At 44.8% G+C, this 22,276-nt stretch overlaps 1 protein-coding gene across 1 annotated transcript in view; it reads right to left on the reverse strand.

Moving 5' to 3' along the window:
• PDCD4 (programmed cell death 4) overlaps window positions 1–22,276 on the reverse strand; it is a 241,564-nt gene that overhangs the window by 125,536 nt on the left and 93,752 nt on the right. Inside the window, exons 8-9 of the mRNA XM_069239401.1 lie at window positions 15,355–15,472; window positions 4,388–4,495 (exon numbers count right to left, since the gene is read on the reverse strand). Coding sequence (XP_069095502.1) covers window positions 4,388–4,495; window positions 15,355–15,472 — 226 coding nt within the window. The remainder of the gene's footprint in view (window positions 1–4,387; window positions 4,496–15,354; window positions 15,473–22,276) is intronic.

Consider the following 22,276-nt stretch of genomic DNA (forward strand, 5'->3'; position numbering starts at 1 on the left):
TGCTGCCCTGAGTGAGGAGGCTATTGACCTCCTGAGATCCATCTCTGTAGGGCAGTCAACCATGGTGAATGCCATTCAGGGGCTGCCATCCCAGATGCAGCAATGCATTGCATTGCTGTAGGGCAACCACAGTGGACTGGCGGCCCAACAGAGATCGATTCAGGCTCTGGCCTCCTCTCTGATGGCAGCCATTGTCCCTGTCCCTACCGTTTCCCCCTCCAACTACCACTTCCCAGTCCCAGTCTCCTCAACCCCAACCCCCCCCATGCACACATACAGACGAGCATGCACAAGAAAACACACAAAAGTGTCACAGTCAAACACAGGCACCACACTTCAGCAAACAAGCACTCACGCAAACATCATAGAGTTGCAGACACAACCATATCTACTGCCTCTACTGTCTCCCCCTCATCCGCCACCTCCCTCAGTCGCATCCACACTCACACCTTCATGCACTGCTTCAATATCCACCACGAGCATCACCACACCAAGCAGCACACACACCTCATTAGCAGAAACCTCCACAACATCCATGCATGCGTCCCCTATGTCCTCTACAACCGTGTCTGCGCCCCCCCTATCCCTTAAAGGTCACAAATGCAAGCACTCAGATACCAAACATCATCCACCTCACATCAGCACAATCCCCATGCACCTGCACCCAAGGCCAGCAGACGTAGTCCTCCAACAACCACTCCCTCAACAACCACTCCCTCAACCTCCACTCCCATCCCTCCTCCATCTTCCCTCCCCACCATCCCTAAAAAGCTTTTCCTTGCCCAACCTAACCTCTTCCCTCCAACAAACCCCCCATCCTGACCGTAAGAGCAGGGTCTCAACGACCAAGCCCAGCACCTCTGCCAAACAGTCCACTGGGGCAGTGGAGGTATCTCCTAGTTGTGGAGGCAAGGCAGTGATGGATCCCACTCCAGCCAGGAAGGGTAAGGATCCCACAGCTACTGCCATGAAGGAGTAAGAAGCCCTCGACTCCTGCCACGTAGGGGGAAGGAGGCCGCACCTCCTGCTACGAAGGGGAAGGAGGCCGCACCTCCTGCCACTTTATCACTTACCGCCAATGTCATGATGAGGGCCTATGTTGTCGGTTTTGGAGATAAGCAGCTATCACTGCTAAGTGAAGTCCAATTGAAGAGGATGCTAAGTTTGCTTCTTGTAAATGTAGCAAGTAACACACAGAGGGTTATTCTAACTTTGGAGGAGTGTTAATCCGTCCCAAAAGTGACGATAAAGTGACGGATATACCACCAGCCGTATTACGAGTTCCATAGGATATAATGGACTCGTAATACGGCTGGTGGTAAATCCGTCACTTTTCCGTCACTTTTGGGACGGATTAACACCTCCTCCAAAGTTAGAATAACCCCCACAATGTCTTGTACTGAGGCTTTAAGTGGATCAACATTTTAAGGTTGACAGTAATATGCTGCTAACGGGAAACGTTTTGTTTAACACTGTCTAACTGTAGGGTCTGCGTGCTTCTTTACGAATGCCCATACATTCAAAAGGAAGCGGTACATACCCAAACTCTATGACTTCAGAAGCCATGTAGTAAGCAAGATGGAGTGTTTTGTGGTTTGGATGCATCAGGCAGACATTGCTTCTTCTGTTACAAAACTGCCATAAAATGGAAAATGCAGCCTCCATTTATCCAAAAGTTCAGTGCAGCACAAGGATGGAATTACTTTAAGCCAAACATGCATTTGGAGTCCAGCACAGATAAGAATGGGTCCCAGCTGAAGATATTCTAAAGCATGTGTAGGAAAGTGCCTCTTTTTGGCATGGGTGTCACCCATCCCCCTTGTCCCCCACCCCCCACACTCACCACACACACATTTTTCCTGGTATTTTGGAATGACAGTGCACTGGGCTTGCCTGCCAGATCCCCAGTGCCAGATCTCTTTTCCTGAACTGCACAGTTGTTTCCCAATTGGCAAAACCTTTATCACTTCATGTAAGTCCCTTGTAAATGGTACCCAAGGTACCTAGGGCCTGAGGTACTAAAATGGGTCCCTAAAGACCGCAGCATGAATTGTGCAACCTTAAGGGACCCCCCGCCAAGCACATGACAGGCTGCGTGTCTAGGTGCAGACAGAAGTGAAAACATGAAATGGCACACAGTGTCCCCTAACACTGCATGCAATATATGTAAGTCACCCCTTAGGCAGGCCTTACAGCCCTAAGGACAGCACGAGCAGATATAACCCTGCAATATATTTTTTGATTCTCAGACATTGTAAGTGACTAGGGAAGCCATTTTAAAAAAATGTGCTGGACACTGGTCAGTACGACTTTCCCAGTTACATGAGGGCTTCACTGAAGATAGGGATGTTTGGTATCAAACATCACGTATTGGTGAACCTACACTGAAGCCAGTGTTGGATTTACTAATACATGCACCCAGATGGCACCTTAGAGGTGTCCCCTGAAACCCCACAAGCCTCTGGTGTGCTAGCTGACCAGTTTCTACCAGCCTGCCACCCAAGACACCATTCTGGATCCCTAGGGTCCGAACCCTCTGCTCTCAGGAGGTCCAGCACAAAGGCCTGCCCGGGAAGAGGGTTTAACACCCCTTCCCAAAGGATGACCTGCTGATTAGCCTTTCTGAGGCAGCATTTGAAATGCAAATCTGGCTCCCCTCACAGGAAAGGAAGCCATTCCCCCCGTGTTTCCAGAGTTCATTTGGCACCTGGACAGGCTGGAAAATGAGCTAGTCAGGTAGGCATGCCACCCCCAGGCTAGTACCACTCCAAGGTGGACACAATTTTTCAGAAGTAGCCATTTTGGTAGCTGGCATACTTAGGAATTCTGGGACAGGGTTATGCCCCCTCCCCACAGGAAAAGGTAATATATTTAGGCGTAGTGACCCCAAGGGTCAGGAGCCCATTGGTTACTACCCTACACACCCCTAAATTCAGTATTTAGGGGAGCTTCTGGCACCACAGAAGCAGATCCCGACGGCCTAAGAAGAGAGAGGACACCGAAGAGCCGAAAAAGCAGAAGAGGAGAGAAGAAACAACTTCACCTTGTACCAGCCCCGCCAGCTGGTCTGCATTCCTCGTCAAAAACTGCGCCAAAGTCGACTTGCCTGCAGCTGTTGATTCCAGAAACCTGGGAGGACTGCCTGCCTTCGAAAAAGACTCAAGACCTACTGTGAACAGCAGACCTGTTCTAAAGAATCTCCAAAAGAGACAACCCTGACGCCTCTGGAACCGCCAAAACCCAACACCCGAAGCCACCACTGCACCCGTTGCCTCTGGCCCAAGTTGAAGTGTGCCACCGGTGCCAACAAGATTTCCCAGCACTCAAATCCACAGCCTCTGCACGCAGGCCCCTCAACTGAGGCTGCTCGGGAAGGAAAAACCTGACACCTAGGGACACTCCTGCATCAGTCGCCCATGGGCCTCGAAGAAGGGGACCAAAGGTGTCCCCCCTCTGTCCCAGAGCATTGCAAGGCCTGAGCCCACTTGCTGGTTCAGCCCAACTGGCTTCCTAGCCAGAGCCTGCAGCCTCTTTTTGTGCTGATCACTCTCCATTGAAACGTATTGGGCACTCAATGCTGAAAAGCACCTCTGCACTCAGACACCCCAGTGCCTTCTGAAGTGACCTGTTGGTGCTGCCCTGGACCTTGAACCATACTTTACCTAAACTTCAGACGACTGGTCCCGTAAGTCGCTGTGAAATTCCTGAATGCAGTACATGTTTTTCCCCATAGGATAACATTGAGCACCCAACAATGAAAAGCACCTCTGCATCCAGACACCCCAGTGCCTCTCGAAGTGACCTGTTGGTGCTGCCTTGGACCTTGTCCCCTAGTTACCTTAACTCCAGAAGACTGTCCCTGTAAGTAGCTGCTAAGTACCAGTTTACAGAACTTGTTTTTCTTCCTATAGGAAGTCCTAGAAGATCAAAAAGTTCACTGTGTCCACTTTTTAAGTTGAAGCGAAAATAATTTCCATTTAAAAACGTACTTACCTGAACAATTTATTTTTCTCTAACGCCTAAACATATATAAAGCTATTTTTATAAAATGGTGTGAATCTCCTTTTTAAATCGTGTCTCATTTACTGACTATTGTGGTATTTGTAAATGTCTTGCACTCCTCTGTCTTCAGCCTAATGCTGGCTCAATCACACTACCCCTAAATAGAGCACTTTGGGATTGCATAGCAAGCCCTGTCCACTCACTGTGGAACCCCTGGACCCTTTACACAGTATTTACATATTACTTAAAGGGGCAGCTCCTCCAAAATGATATGCAATCCATATTTAATTGTGAAGGTATTATTTGGACTTCTAACTTGAGTACTCCCTTAGTGGCAGGCATTATAGGAGAAGCACCAGACAACATAATATATGCATGATCTTACTTCATATACGAGTTCATGGTGAAAATGAGGCACTTCCAACTCCTGCAGGCACCTTTCGGCTTCAGTCACATCTCCAGAGAGCAGGTACTCTTTCAATAGCATGTCAATCTGTTAAGGGGATAGGACAAAAGGTCACTTTAGTAGAAGTATAAAGAAGGCAACTTAGCCAGGATCCCCGCTTACAGACATTGTGGCTTCGCCTCTGGCATGTCATATTTGGTTATAGCAAATGGTCTGCATCACTTAAGACAGAAAATGTGTAGGCAGTCGGCTCAAAACTGAAGATTAGAACCAAGTGCCACAGCCAGAGTCACACTGTTAAAAACCTGTTACTTGTAGGCCGGGCTCTGCTTTGTAGGAATCCTCACTGAAGTCAAAAACGTTAGAAACATTCCTTGCTGTGTGTGCTGGTGATCCTAGAACATTTCTCAAATTGATATATATATTGATGTGCATGAAGAGTCTAACTTGTCAAAATGTTACTGCACACTCCATAGACAATGAAAGATTATCAGTCTTAGATTGTTTGTAATACCAAAAGAAAAATCCATCTCAAAACTACATTGCAGCACCTACAATGTAATCTGCTCTAGAACAGTTCTAAGTAATAAGGAAAAGTGGAGCCTAATAGGCTCAGATTAGAAACGTGCCCTGTTCCTTTAAGGCTCCGAGTGCTTCTGCTACCCTTAATGCCTTGTATTAGCAGTTGCCTCGGGCCTCTTTCAAAATTCTGAATAGAGGGTGAGAAGAATATTATGATATTTGTTTATACCGTAGGACCAGGACAGAAAGTCAGGGTAGGAGGAAGACTTCAATGCAGAGTCCAATGATGCAGAACCAGGACTACAGGTAAGTAACTATAACGCCTGCATCATGGGATCTTCACACCATAAACGTTAGATTAGGCTGTCAAGTATTAAAAATAAAAAAAATAAAAAAAGGCATACAGAATAAAACTCAATTTCACCAGACAGACTAGAGTTACTCTGTGCTGGATGAAGAATGTCCCTTGTATGGTAAAATGGTTAATACATCTGCCCTGCGTGATCAGAAAGCCTGTGAAACTGGTATCCTGATTTTTTTTTTGTATTGGTCCAGTAGACATGTTAGTTGTCGGACCCTATTCAGGAGGCCACAGGGATGACGAGAACTTCTAGGTCACAACAGTGTGGGCTGAGGCCTTTTGACATTTTCTCTTGAAGTCTGTCTTACTATGGCTCTACAAACTGCACCAAGTACAACCGTTTCGGTACTTGACTCCTAAGTGGTAGGGAGGGATAGCAGCCTCACGCTTCTCAGGGAGGCTAGTGTGGGGTATTCAGGCTCAGGAATCAGTACCTACACCCATCCCTTAAAAAGTAGAACAGTAAAATCAATATATAGCCAAGGGATTTTCTTTGTACAAAAGATAAGCACTATAGAAAACAAAATTTCACTACACATTCAAATATGCTTGAATACCCAAAAAAGGGTATGAGTCTTGTGGCCAGATGTACATAGCTATTTTTGTGTCACAAACTGGCCGATTAGCAGAATTGGGCCATTTGCGACACGAAAATAGCATTTTGGCATGTATCAATGCTATTTCGTGATTCGGTAATCTATTTCTGAATCGCAAAATAGTTTTGCGTGGCACTATGTGGAAGGGGCGTGCCAAGGGCGTCCCTTCCAAATAAGAGTCTCAGTGGTACGTACGATTGATTTGCAGTCACAAAGCAATCACAGTTAGTTGGTGGTAACCCATTCGCAAACAGGAAGAGGCTCCACCTTTGTCAATGGAAGTGAAAATATTTTTTCATAGCAGGTGGTGGTCTCACGGACCACTGCTTACTCTGAAAAAATTAAAAGAAAACTTTTTATTTTTTTGTTGGAAATGCATCTCAACTTGCATGTTCTGGCACTCAGAGATCCTGCTAGATGGTTGGCTACCTTTAGGGCATTTAAAAATAACTAATCCGAAAAAAACTGTTTTATTTAAAAAGCAGTCACAGACATGATGGTTTGCTGTTCCCAGCAAGCCACCATCCCTGTGAGTGCTGGCAATTCCCAATGGGGTCACAAATTGCGACCTACTTCATGAATATTGATGAGGTAGGTAATTTGCGACACCATTGGGAATTGTTAAATGTGTCTAAGACACACTAGTCCATTTCATATTGCGAGTCTCTAATTGAGAGTCGCAAACTCGCAAAAAATAAATAAATAAAATCACGATTAAAGGCGCGCAAAATGAAATGGTTGTACTTCTAGCCCTCAGTGCTTTCCAGGACATCTGCCAACCGCTCCAATTACCCCTTGACCCCTAAGTAGGTCATCCCACCAACACTCTTTGATTTTAGCACTGCACTCAGTCTCATGGTCGAAGGCGCTGCTCACGCTCTCGCCCTGTTTATAGGAGTAGCGCTGGGCCACGTCAGGCCCTCCCACAGAACAGAGTTCTCACCAGTAGCTGGAAGCTTCCAGGTGGTACACAGCAGTCTTCCAGGGTGCACTATGGCATGAGCGAAGGCTTCTATCAGTGGCCCTCTTCTGAGTGGCTGGTTATAGTCCATGGCTCACTCCGACACTCCGGTGAGTACGTGGTGCTGGCTCTTGAGCAGGAAGGCCACATGCTCGCAGGTGAGGGTTCTTTGGCGAGGCATTCGCCAGGCACTATCTAAAGCACAGTGTGTCTTGAGGAGACAACCTAGATTAATCACAAGAACCTCTCTATTAAATTGGTGTTCCGTACTGGCCCAACTACACACTTGGACACTGCTGCAGTCACAAAGTCCACTTGTGGAGTAGAACCACCAGCATTCAATCTTCAGTATGGTCTACCACTTGGGCCAACAGCTACAAGTGTCTTGGTAGATACACAGGGTGAGAATCAGTAATGAAGGTTGCACTATTCAGTCAGGCAGTACCACGATTCCTTCAGTGCCCTTGCTGAGCAAGTCTGTCGGCTGGACCATAACCCAGGGTCAATTACAGCAGTTTCTTCAAAGGTCAACTCCTGCAGGTTTCACATTTCCTTTCCCTGCTCACTAGGCAGGTGGTCTTGGTACTCAAGACAGTCCAATAATTCCACATTCAAATCAGACTCCATGCGATGTTGCCTTGCCTCTAGGGAGGTGGCTGTCAGTGAAACATCAACCCTTGGCCACTCCATAATCTGCGGAATACCCCTCCTCAGAAGAAGAGACAACTGAAAAGAACAATCATGCTTGGGTTTCCATCTTTATACAGATTTCATAGAAGGACGTGTGATCCAGGTCTGCTTCTGTTGAACTGGTTTGGGTCGGTCCCCTTTCAAGTGTATCACGCAGGCCACATTGCAGATCTGGCCATAGTCTGTAATGCTGCTCTGCCCAGCAGGAAAGCCTCTAGGTGGAGTGCCCATCATTGAAGAGAGTCAAGAATTTGTACCCCTTCAAAAGGTCTCCCTTCCCTAACGACAGATACTGCAGGCTTCTCCCTGCATACGCTGCCATGTATCTAACAGCAACTACACTCAGCTTTTAAAGATGGTTTTTCTTTTCCTCATTAGAACATTTTGTCTCCCCTCCATCCTGCCGTGTGGGAGAAGAAAGAGAGGTTGCCTACCCCAAACAGCATATAAATATTTCAACTATTTTTTGCTCTGCAGATTCAGATGCCTAGGACTATACAACTCAACAGGGTCCTTTTCTGCACTAGTGTGCTTCTCTCTGCTCCAGTTAATCTTTCAAAGAGCTGTTCATCCCCACAATGGTCTTTTGTTTGGTCAGTGTAGGATTGAGTCCTTAGGCCCTCGTTTGATGGGTGAACTGCACTAGTAAACGATGGCAGAGTGAACAGACTGGCAGACCTGAAAAGGTGCCTCAACTTTGGTTAACAAGTCTGCCCGACTGCAGACTAGTCCAGGAAAAGGTGGTGTACGGGGTTGAACTAAATGCACCGGCAGTTAACTCACGTAGCATGCAGAGATGATGGTAACCAGGAAAACTGTTTTGTCCATCTTTAATCAAAGAGACATCAGCTCAAAAGTATGCACATAAGAAATGTCAACACTTAGTTCAAGCTTTCCCAAAAGAATGGTTCTGGAGGAAATATGCGAGTCACGCCTTTGATAAAATACATCACAACAGGTGTCTTAAATAGAGCGGACTAAAGGGATTATGGGGAACTCTCAACTACTGGGCCAATGATAAAAACAATAAGACAACCAAACATTTGACCTTCAGAAGGTCAGTTTGATGAGTGCCACACCAGGCAAAACATTTCTCTAAGTGCCCGGTATAAATTGTCTTTGTTGAAAGGTATCAGGCTGCAAGGATGACATCAACTCAGACTCTGGCGCAGGACCATCCATTGCAGAAACGCATCAGGAGCTCTAGATACCATTCTCTTCTGCCCCTGACGGTTAAAACAACGTGAGCCAGGGCAGTCTTAATTTTACTACAAAAATAAGGCAGAAGAGGTGGCGGTAGGAATACATACAATAGACCAGAGTCCCATCACAATAGGTGACCCAGTAACTTTCCAGCAGAAACTCCAGAGTGCAGTAGGTTTAGCACTGTGTTCAATGGTGGTTAACAAGTCTAAGCAGGGCATGTCGCAGTGATCAAAGATGTCCCTTGCTACCTCTAGATGGAGATGTCACTCATAAGCCACAAGCAGACATTCTCTCAACTTGCCTGTTCTGGCATTCAGAGATCCTCCTAGAGGGTTGGCTACCAGAAAGATGTTCTGCTTGTCCATCCCCCTCAAGAGATGTAGAGCCTCCCGGCACATTGTGCAGGATGCCACTGTGCCCTCATTTTTGCAGTACTGCATGGAAATTATGTTGTCCGTTAGGACCTTTACCAGCCTCCCTTGATGGACCAGTGCAAGACTGAACACCTGAATCTTTAAAAGACTGATGTTGAGCTGGCTCGCCACGTGGAAGGAAAAAAAAAAAAAAAAAAGAGCCCTTTGATCTCCACCTCCTTCGTGTTGCCCCAATCCACAACCCAGCCACAATGCATCAGTCACAACTGTTAAGTCTGGTTGGGAAAGGGAGAGGGGTCTTCTGCATGTCAGGCTGGCGCTTGTTAGCCTCTGCAGAAAACCTTGACCCCTTGCCTGCGAGGTCTAGATGGAGTAAGAGATGCAGCCCTGATGCTGGGCTTACTGAAATCGGAGGTTCCGTTGCAGGACCCACATATGCTATCTGGTGTTCAGGAGTAGGAATATGCACAAGGCTAGGAGACCAGAACTATCCTCACAAACCCACGACTGAGCCTGAAACGTCGGAATCATTTGTTTAATGCTCCATACTCACTGAGGTAAAAGTAAAGCCCATCATGTCTCAGACTGGCCCCATTAAGGGAATCCTCTGTGCTGTGAGGATCTTTTAGGTATACCACAAACTGCATCAGAGTTGTATCTGAATAAGGTCACAAGCCTTTGATAGTCCTAACGCCTAAGGAGAGTCCGTGGTCTGGATGCAAAACATCTGGTTGCTCTTTTGTAATCTTCTAGCATGACACATTCCTGATGTGGGCTAACAGCAGTTTGGGTTCAGAAACCAGCGCCTGTGCTGAATCTAGGGCTGGCACGGATATCAGTGCTAATACGGAAGAGACTGGACAAAGAAGCCAGGGTCCACATCTAAACCGGTGCTGGCCTGAAAACAGTTTGCAAGGAATCCGATGGATTGGAAGGGCACGTCAGCTGAAGAATAACTGAGGACCCCTGAAATTCCGGGGAATCCGACAGCACACCAGAAGGAACCAGAAGCATGTGAAAAAGTTGCAGCATGGCCTCCTTAAAGTCCTCTATTTTCTGTGTGGTCGAAGACAACTCAGGAATACTCAGGAGCAGTACAATCTTTCAACTGAGACCCTTGCACTATCTTGTTAAATTTCGATTGGTGCGATGGGGTGACGTTCCCTCTTAGCTCTCTTGTGCTTATAGAGTGTTTTCGACTTACCAGAAGACAGAGGACGAACAACTTGGTGTGGGGTTTGTATTTCATTTGTGACTTCTTATGTTCGGGGATGCAGTTTCAAGTTTTGATCTCCTTCGAGTGCATCAGGGTATATTAAACACACTAATTAAGCCGTGACTGGAGTCCAAGCAGCAGAGACGCAATGTGGGGATCATGACAGACATCGGTTTTCAGCAATCTTGGCAAGGTTGAATCCTGTCATCTTTGGGGGAGATATCTTTCCTAGCTGTAGAAGGAACTGTAGAAGAAATTTGGAAATTGTCAGAAGACCAACAAAATTGGAAGCAGAGTTCTGGATTTCTGCTGCATGGTACAGAAAGGAAGGAACCGACATTATCACATAGGGGTCGTGCTTATATGAGGCGCCACTCCATAACTTATGGGGCAATATGGAGTCACTGCAGAGCAGTTCTGTGCTCCCCATCTGACCCTTGTATTCAGTTGAGAAGGTCCAGTTTGCATTACAACCTCTTGTATTGCTTCAATGACAAGAGCAGCAGGTCGGGGTGTTGGCCAATCTGAAGCAAAGACGATAATTGTTGATTGACAATTTCATTGTTTCAAGAGGACTGTGGATATGAAAGAAATCGGAGGATAAAGGTATAGTAATGGTTTTAACCAATTCATCAAAACAGCGTTGTCTACAGAACCTGGATCTTGTAGCCTGAATGCAAAGTCTTGGAATTTTTGTGTCTGAGATGATGGATGCAAATAGATCTATTGCCTATTTCCCCATTGTATGAAGATTTGTTTAAGAATTCCGTCATCTAGAACCCATTTGTGGTTTTCTCTGAAAAACCTGCACAGGGAACTTGCCTGGGATAACAGTCTTGATCACCTCCACCCTTGATTAAGTAGCACATGACTGTTATGTTGTCTGTCTAATTAAGTATCTTGTTCATCAGAAATTTTAGAGAGGCTTTGAGACCCAGGAGGACTGAGCTCCAAGAAATTGTTTTGATGAACTTATATTATCAGTATTCACCTACCTTGAACAATAATCTTCCACAGAAATGGCCTCCAGATGAGCTCCCTAACTTGGGAATGAGCTGTCACAGTTGTTTGGTTTGATGTTTGTGCACCACAAGGTAAGAGCTTGCTTCATGATTAGCAAGATGCAGTCTGTTGTCCCAATTCTACTTTTGAGACCACTGATGTTCCAGACCTTGCTGAGAGGCCTCCTGTTTCCTTGCCGTCCGGACAACAGAACTGCAGGAAGCTATTGAACTCAGTAAGGCGTAGGTGATTTGGCAGGCTGTAGGGCTGGGAGTCTTTAAAGAAGCTGACATTTTGCCTGGCTTGATGACACAGTCTACTCGGGGGAAACCTTCTTTGTACTGTGTGTAAGGTTGCTCCTAGATAAAACCGAAACTCAACAGGGGATCAGATTTATAGAGTTTTATGAGTCCCTAGTCTAAGTTATTGAGACTTTGTCTTTTTAAAGTCCTCCTGTACATTTCAGTTCTCCACATAAGGGTTGATGAATATTCCTCAAATCAAAAGTAGGCTGCTAATGCCATGCATTTGAAATAAGGCCAGATTTCAGACTAAATGTAAGCACTGCATACAGGCAGTTTGCTGTTCCTACTAAATATCTCCAGGTACTTGCAGTGCCTTTTGCTATCAGAATGTGAACGTCTTATACATCTACAGTGCACATCCAGTTCCTTTGTATGATACAGAGGGACATTTGATGGAAAGTGAGTGTATGTAATTTCCCCTTTTGATCCACTTATTGGCGATTTGTGGATCCAGGATAGTTTAAATTCCCTCTTTGGAAATACTGAGTGAGGCAGCACTTCAACAAATGTTGTATGTTCTATCACAGAACAAGTAAGACATAACAATAGTGTTGATTTGAGGATATCTATTTATATATTTGGAACATAAACCATAATAAAATACTACGTCCAGCGTCTGCTTACTGTACAAACTGATATTTATAAAACATAGTAAATGATAAATGTTCTACAAATTAGGATCAATGGGACAAGATCCAACTGGTGTTGCTGTAAGTTAAATCAAACATCCATGATTCAGGATTATGAGTCCTAATTATACATCATTGACCTGGGTGACGTCAGGCAGTCCTATGATGACAGTAGAACAATTGATGAATGTTGTGGCGGCATCGAGTGATTTGAACGGACTGATAGCAAAGGGGAGTTGTGGTGTATTTGGAGTGCTTTGGTGTTGATCGTGGCGATAGTAGTGTTTTTCACATTAAGCCCGTTCTCAAAGGAGAACCTGTTACAGACGAGGTATAGATGTCATCAAAGTCTTTGACCAGGAACAACTCCGATAGGAATTACAGTACAGTGTCTTCTTTCACCTCTCTTATCTTTTGCTCCTGGATCTCTCCCTGTGGAAGTAGTCTGGGGTTCTAGCCATCATCACAGTGGAAGCAAAGGGTTCCCTGGAGTGCTTGCCGGCCTTTTTTCGCCTCCTTTGCCTTTAAATATTCTAATTTACCAAGAAGTGTTATTCCCTCCCTATCCCTCAGGGTCCGTTTAGACTTTTTTTTTCCTTTTTGAAAAAAATCATACTTCTTTATAGGATGGGAAGATGGTAAGTGTTCCATGCATACTTTGTGCTGGTGTGTTGTAGCCTTCTTCTTGCACAGCACTTCACAAACAAGGAAGGCATTTGGTCAAGAAAAAAAAAAGTACTTGTGAATGGTAAAACCACTGAAATCATAGCGAAATTCATGAGGAAAATACAGGTGTGAAAACAGTGTCCAGAATTCCACTCACATGATCAAAGAAAAAAGACTGAGGCAACTGCTAATTCCAGGCATCAATGATAGTAGAATACTGTGGAGTCTTAAAGAAACAGGACACTTTAACTGTCAGAATGTTAAGCCTATCATGCTGCACCTTTCCTCACTACTTAAAAATGGGACATTTTACACAGCAATCTGAGATGTAGGTACCACAACATAGTTTTCAGAGGGATTTTTCTTGTGGCATTACATACTAGTCAAAGACTAAAAAAATTCTTACTTTTGATTGTAAAAGCTGCTCTGCAACATTTGGCCATTAGACTCTTCATCCTCCTTAGTGATATATAAACATAAATTTGATGAGAAATGTTCAGAGGTTCCTCACATGCAGTGAGGACATACTCTAATATTTAAAACGGTCTATGTAGATACTATGTTTAAGAACATTATCATTTAACACGTGGTTCCAAGGCAGGCTCCTTTCCAACCCAACACAGAAGATATACAAGTTCATTACCCCTCTTGATGTAAATGAAATTTGGCATGCCATAATATGAATATTAAAGGAAGAATCAAATGATATTTATTAAATATCCCATTGTTAACATTTAAAAGCATTAAAGGAAAGTATGTTCTTGTTAAATTCTATTGGTTTCAAACCGATCAGTGGCTGCCCCAAATACCTATCTAGCTGATATTCACAAATCCCACACTACCTTTGTGGGAGGCACATTTAAAACTGAACTAATTGGTAGTAATGCAGAAATATTGGTAGCAGATGGCAGATTATGTTTAATGGGTGAGAGTAGTAATGACACCAAAAAGGACTGTTGTGGTTGACACAAAGGAGAGAAAGACCAATGCAGGTTAGCAACGCATTTGTATTTTGCTGTAACAAAATACATAAACAATTGTGTTTAAGGTAGATGTGGCTGGAAGAAATAAATGGTAATTCTAAATTACAAATACCATGATTTAAGGGTAAAAAAACAACACGAATAAGGAATGTCAGCCTGCACACATATGAACTAATGTAATTTGGCTAACAAATGTTGCCATTACACGCCACTACACGCGAGCTCTCCTCGACACCGCCAACTGGATGACAACTAACCACCTCAAGCTTAACTCCAACAAAACCGAGATCATCATCTTCGGCCCCAACAAAACCGTATGTGATGACTCCTGGTGGCCCACTGCCCTAGGAACCTCACCCACCCCCGCAAACCACGCACGCAAAATTGGCATCATCCTGGACCCCTCCCTCACCATGACACAGCAAATCAAAGCTCTTAACTCCTCCTGCTTCCTCACACTCCGCACTCTAAAAAAAAAAGCCTTCAAATGGATTCCCCCAGAGACCAGGAAAACAGTCACCCATGCACTCATCAGCAGCAGACTAGACTACGGTAACGCCCTCTACGTCGGCACCACACTCAAACTCACACGCAAACTCCAGAGAATCCAGAACACAGCCGCGCGCCTCGTCCTTGGCCTCCCCCGCCACTAACAAATCTCGCCACACCTCAAAACCATCCACTGGCTCCCCATAAACAAGAGAACCACATTCAAGATCCTCATCCACGCACACAAATCCCTCCACAACACCGGCCCGACATACCTCAACGAAAGAGTGAACTTTCACACTCCCACCCGCAACCTCCGATCAGCCAACTTCACCCTAGCCACAGTCCCCCGCATCCAACGCACCACCACAGGAGGCAGGTCCTTCTCCTACCTCGCCCCCAAAACCTGGAACTCCCTCCCCACCAACCGCTGCAAAACCAAAGACCTCCTGCTCTTCAGAAAGTACTTCAAAACATGGTTGTTCGAACAGTGACCCTCCAATCCCCCACCCAAGCGCCTTGAGACCCTCACGGGTGAATAGCGTGCTTTATACATTTTTTTGACTGATTGATTACAGAATAGCATTCATCTAAATATTTGCCTGTAAAGAAAAACAACACCTGCAAGTGTCTGTAATAAAACACTAACTTAAGAACTAAATTCCAGAGAAAAAAAAATTACATTTTGAAATTTGATGTCAATACATGGATGAAGCTGAAAGGTGATTCTTAAGGGAATCAAATACAAAGTAGTTCAGATTTATGGGATTTGTCCAATCTGGTACCGCATTAGGACAACTGCATAGCATCACAACTCTAAGAATCAACTGCATCTTAGCAAAGTATATTAAGCAAAAGCATGTTAACTCTTCCTGAGCTAATAAATATCATGGTACTATCAGTCTAAACATACATTTGAGCAGGTGTGTTCTCCTAAAAAATTTACCTCTTTTACAAGATTTTTGACTGGTTGTTGGCCGCCTCCTGATCCCCATACATGGTCTATGCGTTTCTTTCCGCCAATGGTCAAGCTCAGCAACACTGTTGCCCGGTCCAAAGCAGCTCTAGTGAGAAACGTTAAAAAAAAAAAAGGAGTTATAGAAATGTCCATACCCCATTGTAAGCACATTCTACTTTGCAAGAGACTGATGATAAAAGGGTGATATAATGAAGTATACATTCCTTAGCACACGTTCCGGTGTTCTCTGTACAGCAACATAAAACTAAAGTACAGCAGCATAAAACTAAAGCCCATTTAGATCAACAGAAAAGAAATCTAGCAATTGTTGGCAAAACAAACAAGTCTCACCTTTGGAATTACTGGCTTTGTCAATTGGTCTAGCCATAATGTACAGCATCCCCAATGCTGTGCAGCATGGCTTTAAAGAAACAAAAGTCTGAGGTGGTCAGCTGCGTCAATTTGTAGGCATACATTCCAAGCCTGTATGAGCCTACGAAACAATGTAACCATTTTTTTCTTCTTGTTTGTCGACCCGAGTTGGATCCGTAAATAATAAGGAAAAAAGTAGCACAGGGGGCGAGAGCACAAGGAGGGCGGGTAGGAAGATTCACAGAGGACTGGGCAAGCAAAAGGAGGGTGGGGCTAAGTAACATTGAGGGAGCAGGTGGCTGGTAGCAAAGTGAAAGGCAGGCCGTTGGGGTAGCAAATGAAGGAGCACAACATGGAGCTGGGGGCAGTAGAACTGGGTAAAAAATGTAAATTGTAAATTAGCACTTGTATAGCGCACTACTCACCCGTTAGGGTCTCAAGGCGCTGTACTCATACCGCTATGGAACCCCTCCTGGCTTTTCCCTGTGAGGCGCCCACTCCTGAGCACCCCCAGGGTGAAGCCAGGCATCCAAGCGCTGTTGGGGCCGTTGTGGAGATTAAGCAAGCTATTGCCCAGAGTTGCAGAGAGGGACCCATGAATTAGATTAGGCACCGAGGCGAGAATTATCTGGTCAAGGGGAATTGAGCCCAAGACCTGCCGAAGCGGGACTTGAACCCTGGTCTTGAGCCAGATCTCTGCTTCAGGGTCTGCCACTCTAACCATTGAGCCACACTTCTCCACTAAAATTGAGATTGAGGATAAAAAGGTAAAAAAGCAAAACGGGATAAGCACACAAGGGAGGGTGGGAGACAAGCACAAGTGCAGAAAAAGCTAAATAAAAGAGCACAGCCGGTAGGAAGAAGCACATGAGGAAGACAATTAGAAAACACATGCATTCTTGTAAGACTAGGGGACTTCAAAGTAAGGATAACATGATTAGTTTGCACAAGGCTAAAGCAAAGTCTGGCTTTTTTGTTCTGAAAGCTTTCCAATTCTCCATTTTCTATTCTTGGCGGTCCCAAAAGGGTATTATTACACAAAACAAAAGGCCCAGTGCTCTAACGACATTTACCAAGAGGCTGCTTTGAGAAAGAGGAAACTTTGTCCGCGATGAAGACATTTATCCATGACCGGAAGGAGAGATTGCTCTCGGGCAGGTCCCTAGTATTCTTCTTTGCCAATGGCAGAGCCTCTCCAAGGCATTGAGATAATTTGACAGCATTGGGTTCCCAGCCAAGCCAACATTTTGCACACCATCCTAATTAATTTATCAATGAGACAAACTACTTGTGCTCACATTCAGAGCTCCTCTTACTGACTTCTTTATACAATCAGTCACCCAAACTCAACATGTATACGTTTCAAATCAACAAAGGTTCTGTCTTTTAAAATGAAAAAATATATATTAATATGGATTTGTCTTTTCTCGTCCAAATGTTGCTCAGTATCTGAACTCCCCTTTTTCTCCAAAATATTAAAATAAGCCTTCACATATCACATACTCTCTCAATCCTCAAGCAAGCTAATTATCCCCCTCCAGTTAGGTCTCTGTACACCTCACTCAGCAGCAACCTCTTTTACAGGTACTGAGCTCTATCACTACTGCTCATTACAACTGCCTTTCTTCTATCTTCATACGTCTACATCTTTCTGATACATTTAAAACTGCAGACCATCTTTTTCTACCTTCCACCCCCAATTCACTTGGAATCACATGCCTACAACACAAATGGGCCCCTTCATACCCTTCTGGGCACTCCATCTAAGCTGTGTGTGACTCCAAGACATTAATATAGGAAGCAGATCTATGTAGTGTTTCAAATGTAGGGGTACACTATGAAGATAGTACAGGCGGCCTTTATGGGTTGTTAGAGGTTAAATCAATAACCTTAAATGCTCTCTTTTGTGGTAGTGTGGATGAGCAGGTTAGGCTTATCAGAGGGTAGTGCTAAGCATTTGTTGCACACACACAGTCAATAAATGAGACACGCTCAATGCAAAACTCGAGACCAATTTAGAAAAATGCTATACTTTTATACAATGTTTTTATAGGAAAGTGTCCCTTTTGGACATGGTCACCCTCACCTTTTGCTCAATGGTACGGAGGTTTTTCAATTGAGGTGCAATGGTTCCCCGCCAAACAGGCTCCCACTGCCAGTGCCCTTTCCCTAAAACAAGGAAAACAAGTGTACAAATGGCACACACTCCTGAACCTTTGTAAGTCCCTAGTAAATGGTACCCCTGGTAACTAGGGCCTGGGTATTGAAGAGGGTCCCTGAGGGCTGCAGCATGTATTGTGCCACCATCAGGGACCCCACTAAAAAGTTGCAAACAGCTGCCATTGCAGACTGCGTGTCATGGTGCAAGCCAGGCGAAAACACAATATGGCCCACAAATTGTGTGACATGCCCCACTCACTGCATTTAAATATCTGTAAGTCACCCCTACAGCAGGCCTTTGAGCCCTAAGGCAGGATGCAATATATCTGATGAGAGAATGTATCTGTATGAGCAGATATGCACCTGTGCTGTTTAGTTCAATTACCAGATATTGCAAGTGATCAGGTAAGCCATCTTACGGTATGTACTGGACACATGTCATTACAAATTTCCCAGCTACACAATGGCTTCACTGAAACCTATGGTGTTTGGTAACAAACACCTAATTGTAATAAACCCAGGCTGATACCAACCTTGGATTTATTGTGACATTCACCCAGAGGACATCTTAGAGGTGCCCTCTGAAGACATAAAACTGCTGCACCCGAGCTTCATGGCACAGGTCCACAACCAACAACGGTATTCTCTTGCTCCCAGGACCCCCACCGACCAAGTCCACCACTGGGAGCTCCCGAGACTTGTACCCAAGTCCCTCTTTGCAGTTCCTTTCAACGTGCCCCTTTCCCCCCACCATGCAGTGTGGAAGGCACCCGACTCAACCAGTGCCACTACACACTGCACGTCCCAGGGCCTCTGTGTACTGACCGAAGAGTGAGGATCTAGAGAACACCAAGTTGGCAATTTTTAATCGCGCATCAGGTTTCAAGGATGATTCTTAACCAAGACGTGTGAAGTGAAATTCCATGAGAGCACGCCGTGGCTGATCGCACTACCGGGTTCACTACATCGCTGATGGATTGATTAGATGTAAGAAAGCCCTCCTTAACCATCCCTAGATAATCCTGCTGATGATGGGTGAGTAGATTGTCCATGAATGATTTGATACCCTCCTAAATTTACCGATGGTGTCTACCTAATAAGGCTGCAAAATTTGCAATGTGTAGGTGAGTGGCAGAGGTGCCACACATTTTCTTCCCAATGGCATCCATCCTCTTGCTCTCTCGGTCAAGTGGGGCTGTTTCCAGAGCAGATGCATGCCTCCTTCATTCCGGTTTCAGATTGGATTTAAAGAGCTCCGGATCCTGTTGAGGACGTCTATATATTTTTTAAGTAGTCTCAGAGTTGCCACTTTACCTGCGGCTGGAGTCAATAATTCTTCTTGGGATATTTCCATCAGATCTTCCAGCATTGGACGAAGAGGTCTAGTAGACGTTCTATGTTGTAGAGTCTCCAATAATACCAACACTGATGGGGTGTACATCTGTATGTTTAATTTAGAGTCTCCTCTTACTAGAGCATCTTAGAATGTTAAGATGTCATCCACCGGTGAGACCCTAGATGGAGACTGCACTGGAGAAGAGTATAACAGGTGGTTGTACAATCTGGTGATCTTTCCTTGAGGATAGAGGCATTGTTTTAGGTGAAACAGATCTTGGAGGTGGAGTTTTCACTAGTGATGGTGCCTTCCTTTCTCGAATTGGGGAATAGAGACCGCTCTGGTGCACTGTCTTACCAGAGTCAGATTTAGTGGCTGTAAATGAACATGTAGAGGGTCATCAGGCGGTATTACAGGACATATAGGTGGTAGGCTTAATTCTTGTTCAGGTGATGGAGGGTCTGAACATTGCAAAGAGCCGGACTAGTGAGATAAGGACAATGAAATCTATTTATGAAAATCTCAACGTCGCCAGAGGTGTCATCGACGTCATATGTGGTCTTTTTGGTGTAGATGTTGGCAATGGCGGTGATGTATGTCTCTTCAACGTGGAGTAGGTCTCTGGCATAAAAAGAGTGTCAAGACTTTGATGACAAATGGAAGTATTTCAACTACAAATGGTAGGATTTCAATGTCAACTGTATTGTCCTCAAGGGCAAACTTTGGGATCTCGATGTTGATCCATACTGTGCCGGTGGAGACGTGGAGGTCTTCGGCATTGAGGAGGGCCCCTTCACCAACCTTGACGTCGAACAATGACAGTGTCAAGTCCCGTCGACGTTGAGCCTTGTCTGAAGGCGAGCAGGATGGTGCCAAACCTTGCGACAACGATGACTGACGCTGAAGCATGATGTTGATGGGAAAGGCAGTAGTGACGGTGTCGAGAGTGAGGCCTCATGGAATCAGATCTTGGCTAGTGGGGAAATATAGATTAAATAAAGTTGGGCTTGGGGAAGATCACGAGAGACCCCACATAGCAGGGTGAAAGAATCCACCTTCAATTGGTTTACGATCAATGTCAGATCTTTCTATAAGGAATGGATTTAGCAATTTTAATGCTGGGCCTTCTATACCTAATTCATGGAATCGTCCTGTCAGAAGGGTCGGGAGATGGTATCAAAACCTGCAGACAGATCCAATTGGATCAGTACTGCAGCCTGCCCTGCATCGACCAATGATCTGATACTGTCCACCACTGAGGCCAATGCAGTTTTAATACCACAGCAGCCCCTAAATCCAAATTGCATGACATCCAGCAGTCCCTGTTCCTAAATATGGGACAAGAGCTGTGCATTTTATTTTTTTCCCACAATTTTAGCAGGTACAAGGAGCAAGAAGATGGGACAATAGTTTTTTTATTTTTTAAGATCATAGGGATCTAAATTGTGCTTTTTCCAATAATGGCCTCAAAGGTTTGATTTCTCCTATCCAATTGCTAACTTGTAATCCCGAATAAGGACTTTATATACAGCTTTTTACTGGCACTCAGTTTTTCTGCCCGGCTCATTCTTGTTGCCGGCATGACTATCTAAGCTGTTTGAGCCACACGGTGAACCAGGGAGCTGTTGGCAGCTTCCTGTGCTTCTTGGTTTCCTTAAGAGGGGCAACCATACCAATAGCAGAACTGAGCCAAGATGAGAACTCTACTACAGCTACCTCCACATCTTCATTGTCAGTCCTGTTACTGGTCCCAAGCACAGTAGAGGAGGTTTCTCCTGATAATCCCTTTCAGTTCCTTTTACACAGCCTAACTTTGTCGCTATTTGGGACCTCCTGTTTGGTCATCCAGGATAGTGAAAAGCATACTACATAGTTATCTGTTTAGCTAAGTGGCAATATCTCATTCAGCTATATGAAGACTTCATTTCCAATAGAGATTTGAATAGTTGAACTCAAAGGGACATTTTTCTTTCTAATGTACTTGCCAGGTATATTAATTTGGCTAGTCTTCTGTTGTTGGGTATGCCATGTCTACTACTGTATCCAGGGGAACACCCAAGAACGTTATTTTCGTGGCAGGCCAAAGGACTGATTTTTGTGGGGTCTGCGTAGGACCTAATTTGTTAAGAAGACATAGGTATGCCTTGGTTGATTTCTTTGCAGCCTGGTGAACAGGTGCTTCTGCTAACCCAGTGGTTCCCAACCTGTGGGCCGGGGACCCCTGGGGGTCCGCGAAGCCTCCTCATGGGGTCCGCGACTGCTTAGAAACTTTTATATGATTAGGTTCCTCCTATCAGTAATGACTCAGTGGGGGTCCCCGGAGTCCAATAATGATTCAGTGGGGGTCCCCGGGCTCCAGTATTGATAAAATGGGGGTCCACAGAAGCCAAAAGGTTGGGAACCACTGTGCTAACCAATCGTCTAGGTATAGAAGGGCTTGGTGTTTCTTCTGTCTCAGGAATTAAGCTACAGAAGCTAGGCATTTTGTGAAAATATGGGGAGATGATTTTAGACAAAGAGGAAGAACAGTCGAATGATAATGGCTGACGGCTACTAGAAACCTTATGAATTTGTGATGGTTTGGATTAATTGGAATATGGAAATAGGCATCTTGGCGATCTAATGTTGTTATATAGTTTCCATGGTATAGAAATTGAAGGATGTACTGACTAAATACCTTGCAAAATGCCTGTTTTCTTAGATATTTGTTTAAGTTTTGCAAATCTGGAATGGGTCTCCATTCCCTGACTTTTTCCTGATCGAGAAGAAACAGGAGTAGAACCCCTTTCCTTTCTGGTTGCAAGGGACTCACTCTGAAGCTCCTTTGTTGAGCATGATTAGGATTTCCAATTTAAAAAAATGTAGATGCTTTTGAGATGACTTTTGGTGTGGAGTCGGAAGCAATTTTTGAGTGAATTCCAGTGTAGGACCATAGGTAATTAGGTCTAAAACCTACCAATCTGTTATTGCTCTCCATTCGGACAGAGGATTGGAAATTCGACCGTCGAGAAATAAAACAGAAGATGGAACTGTAGCCCGTGC

The sequence above is a fragment of the Pleurodeles waltl genome, chromosome 6, assembly GCF_031143425.1.
Source record: "Pleurodeles waltl isolate 20211129_DDA chromosome 6, aPleWal1.hap1.20221129, whole genome shotgun sequence".
Classification (NCBI taxonomy): domain Eukaryota; kingdom Metazoa; phylum Chordata; class Amphibia; order Caudata; family Salamandridae; genus Pleurodeles; species Pleurodeles waltl.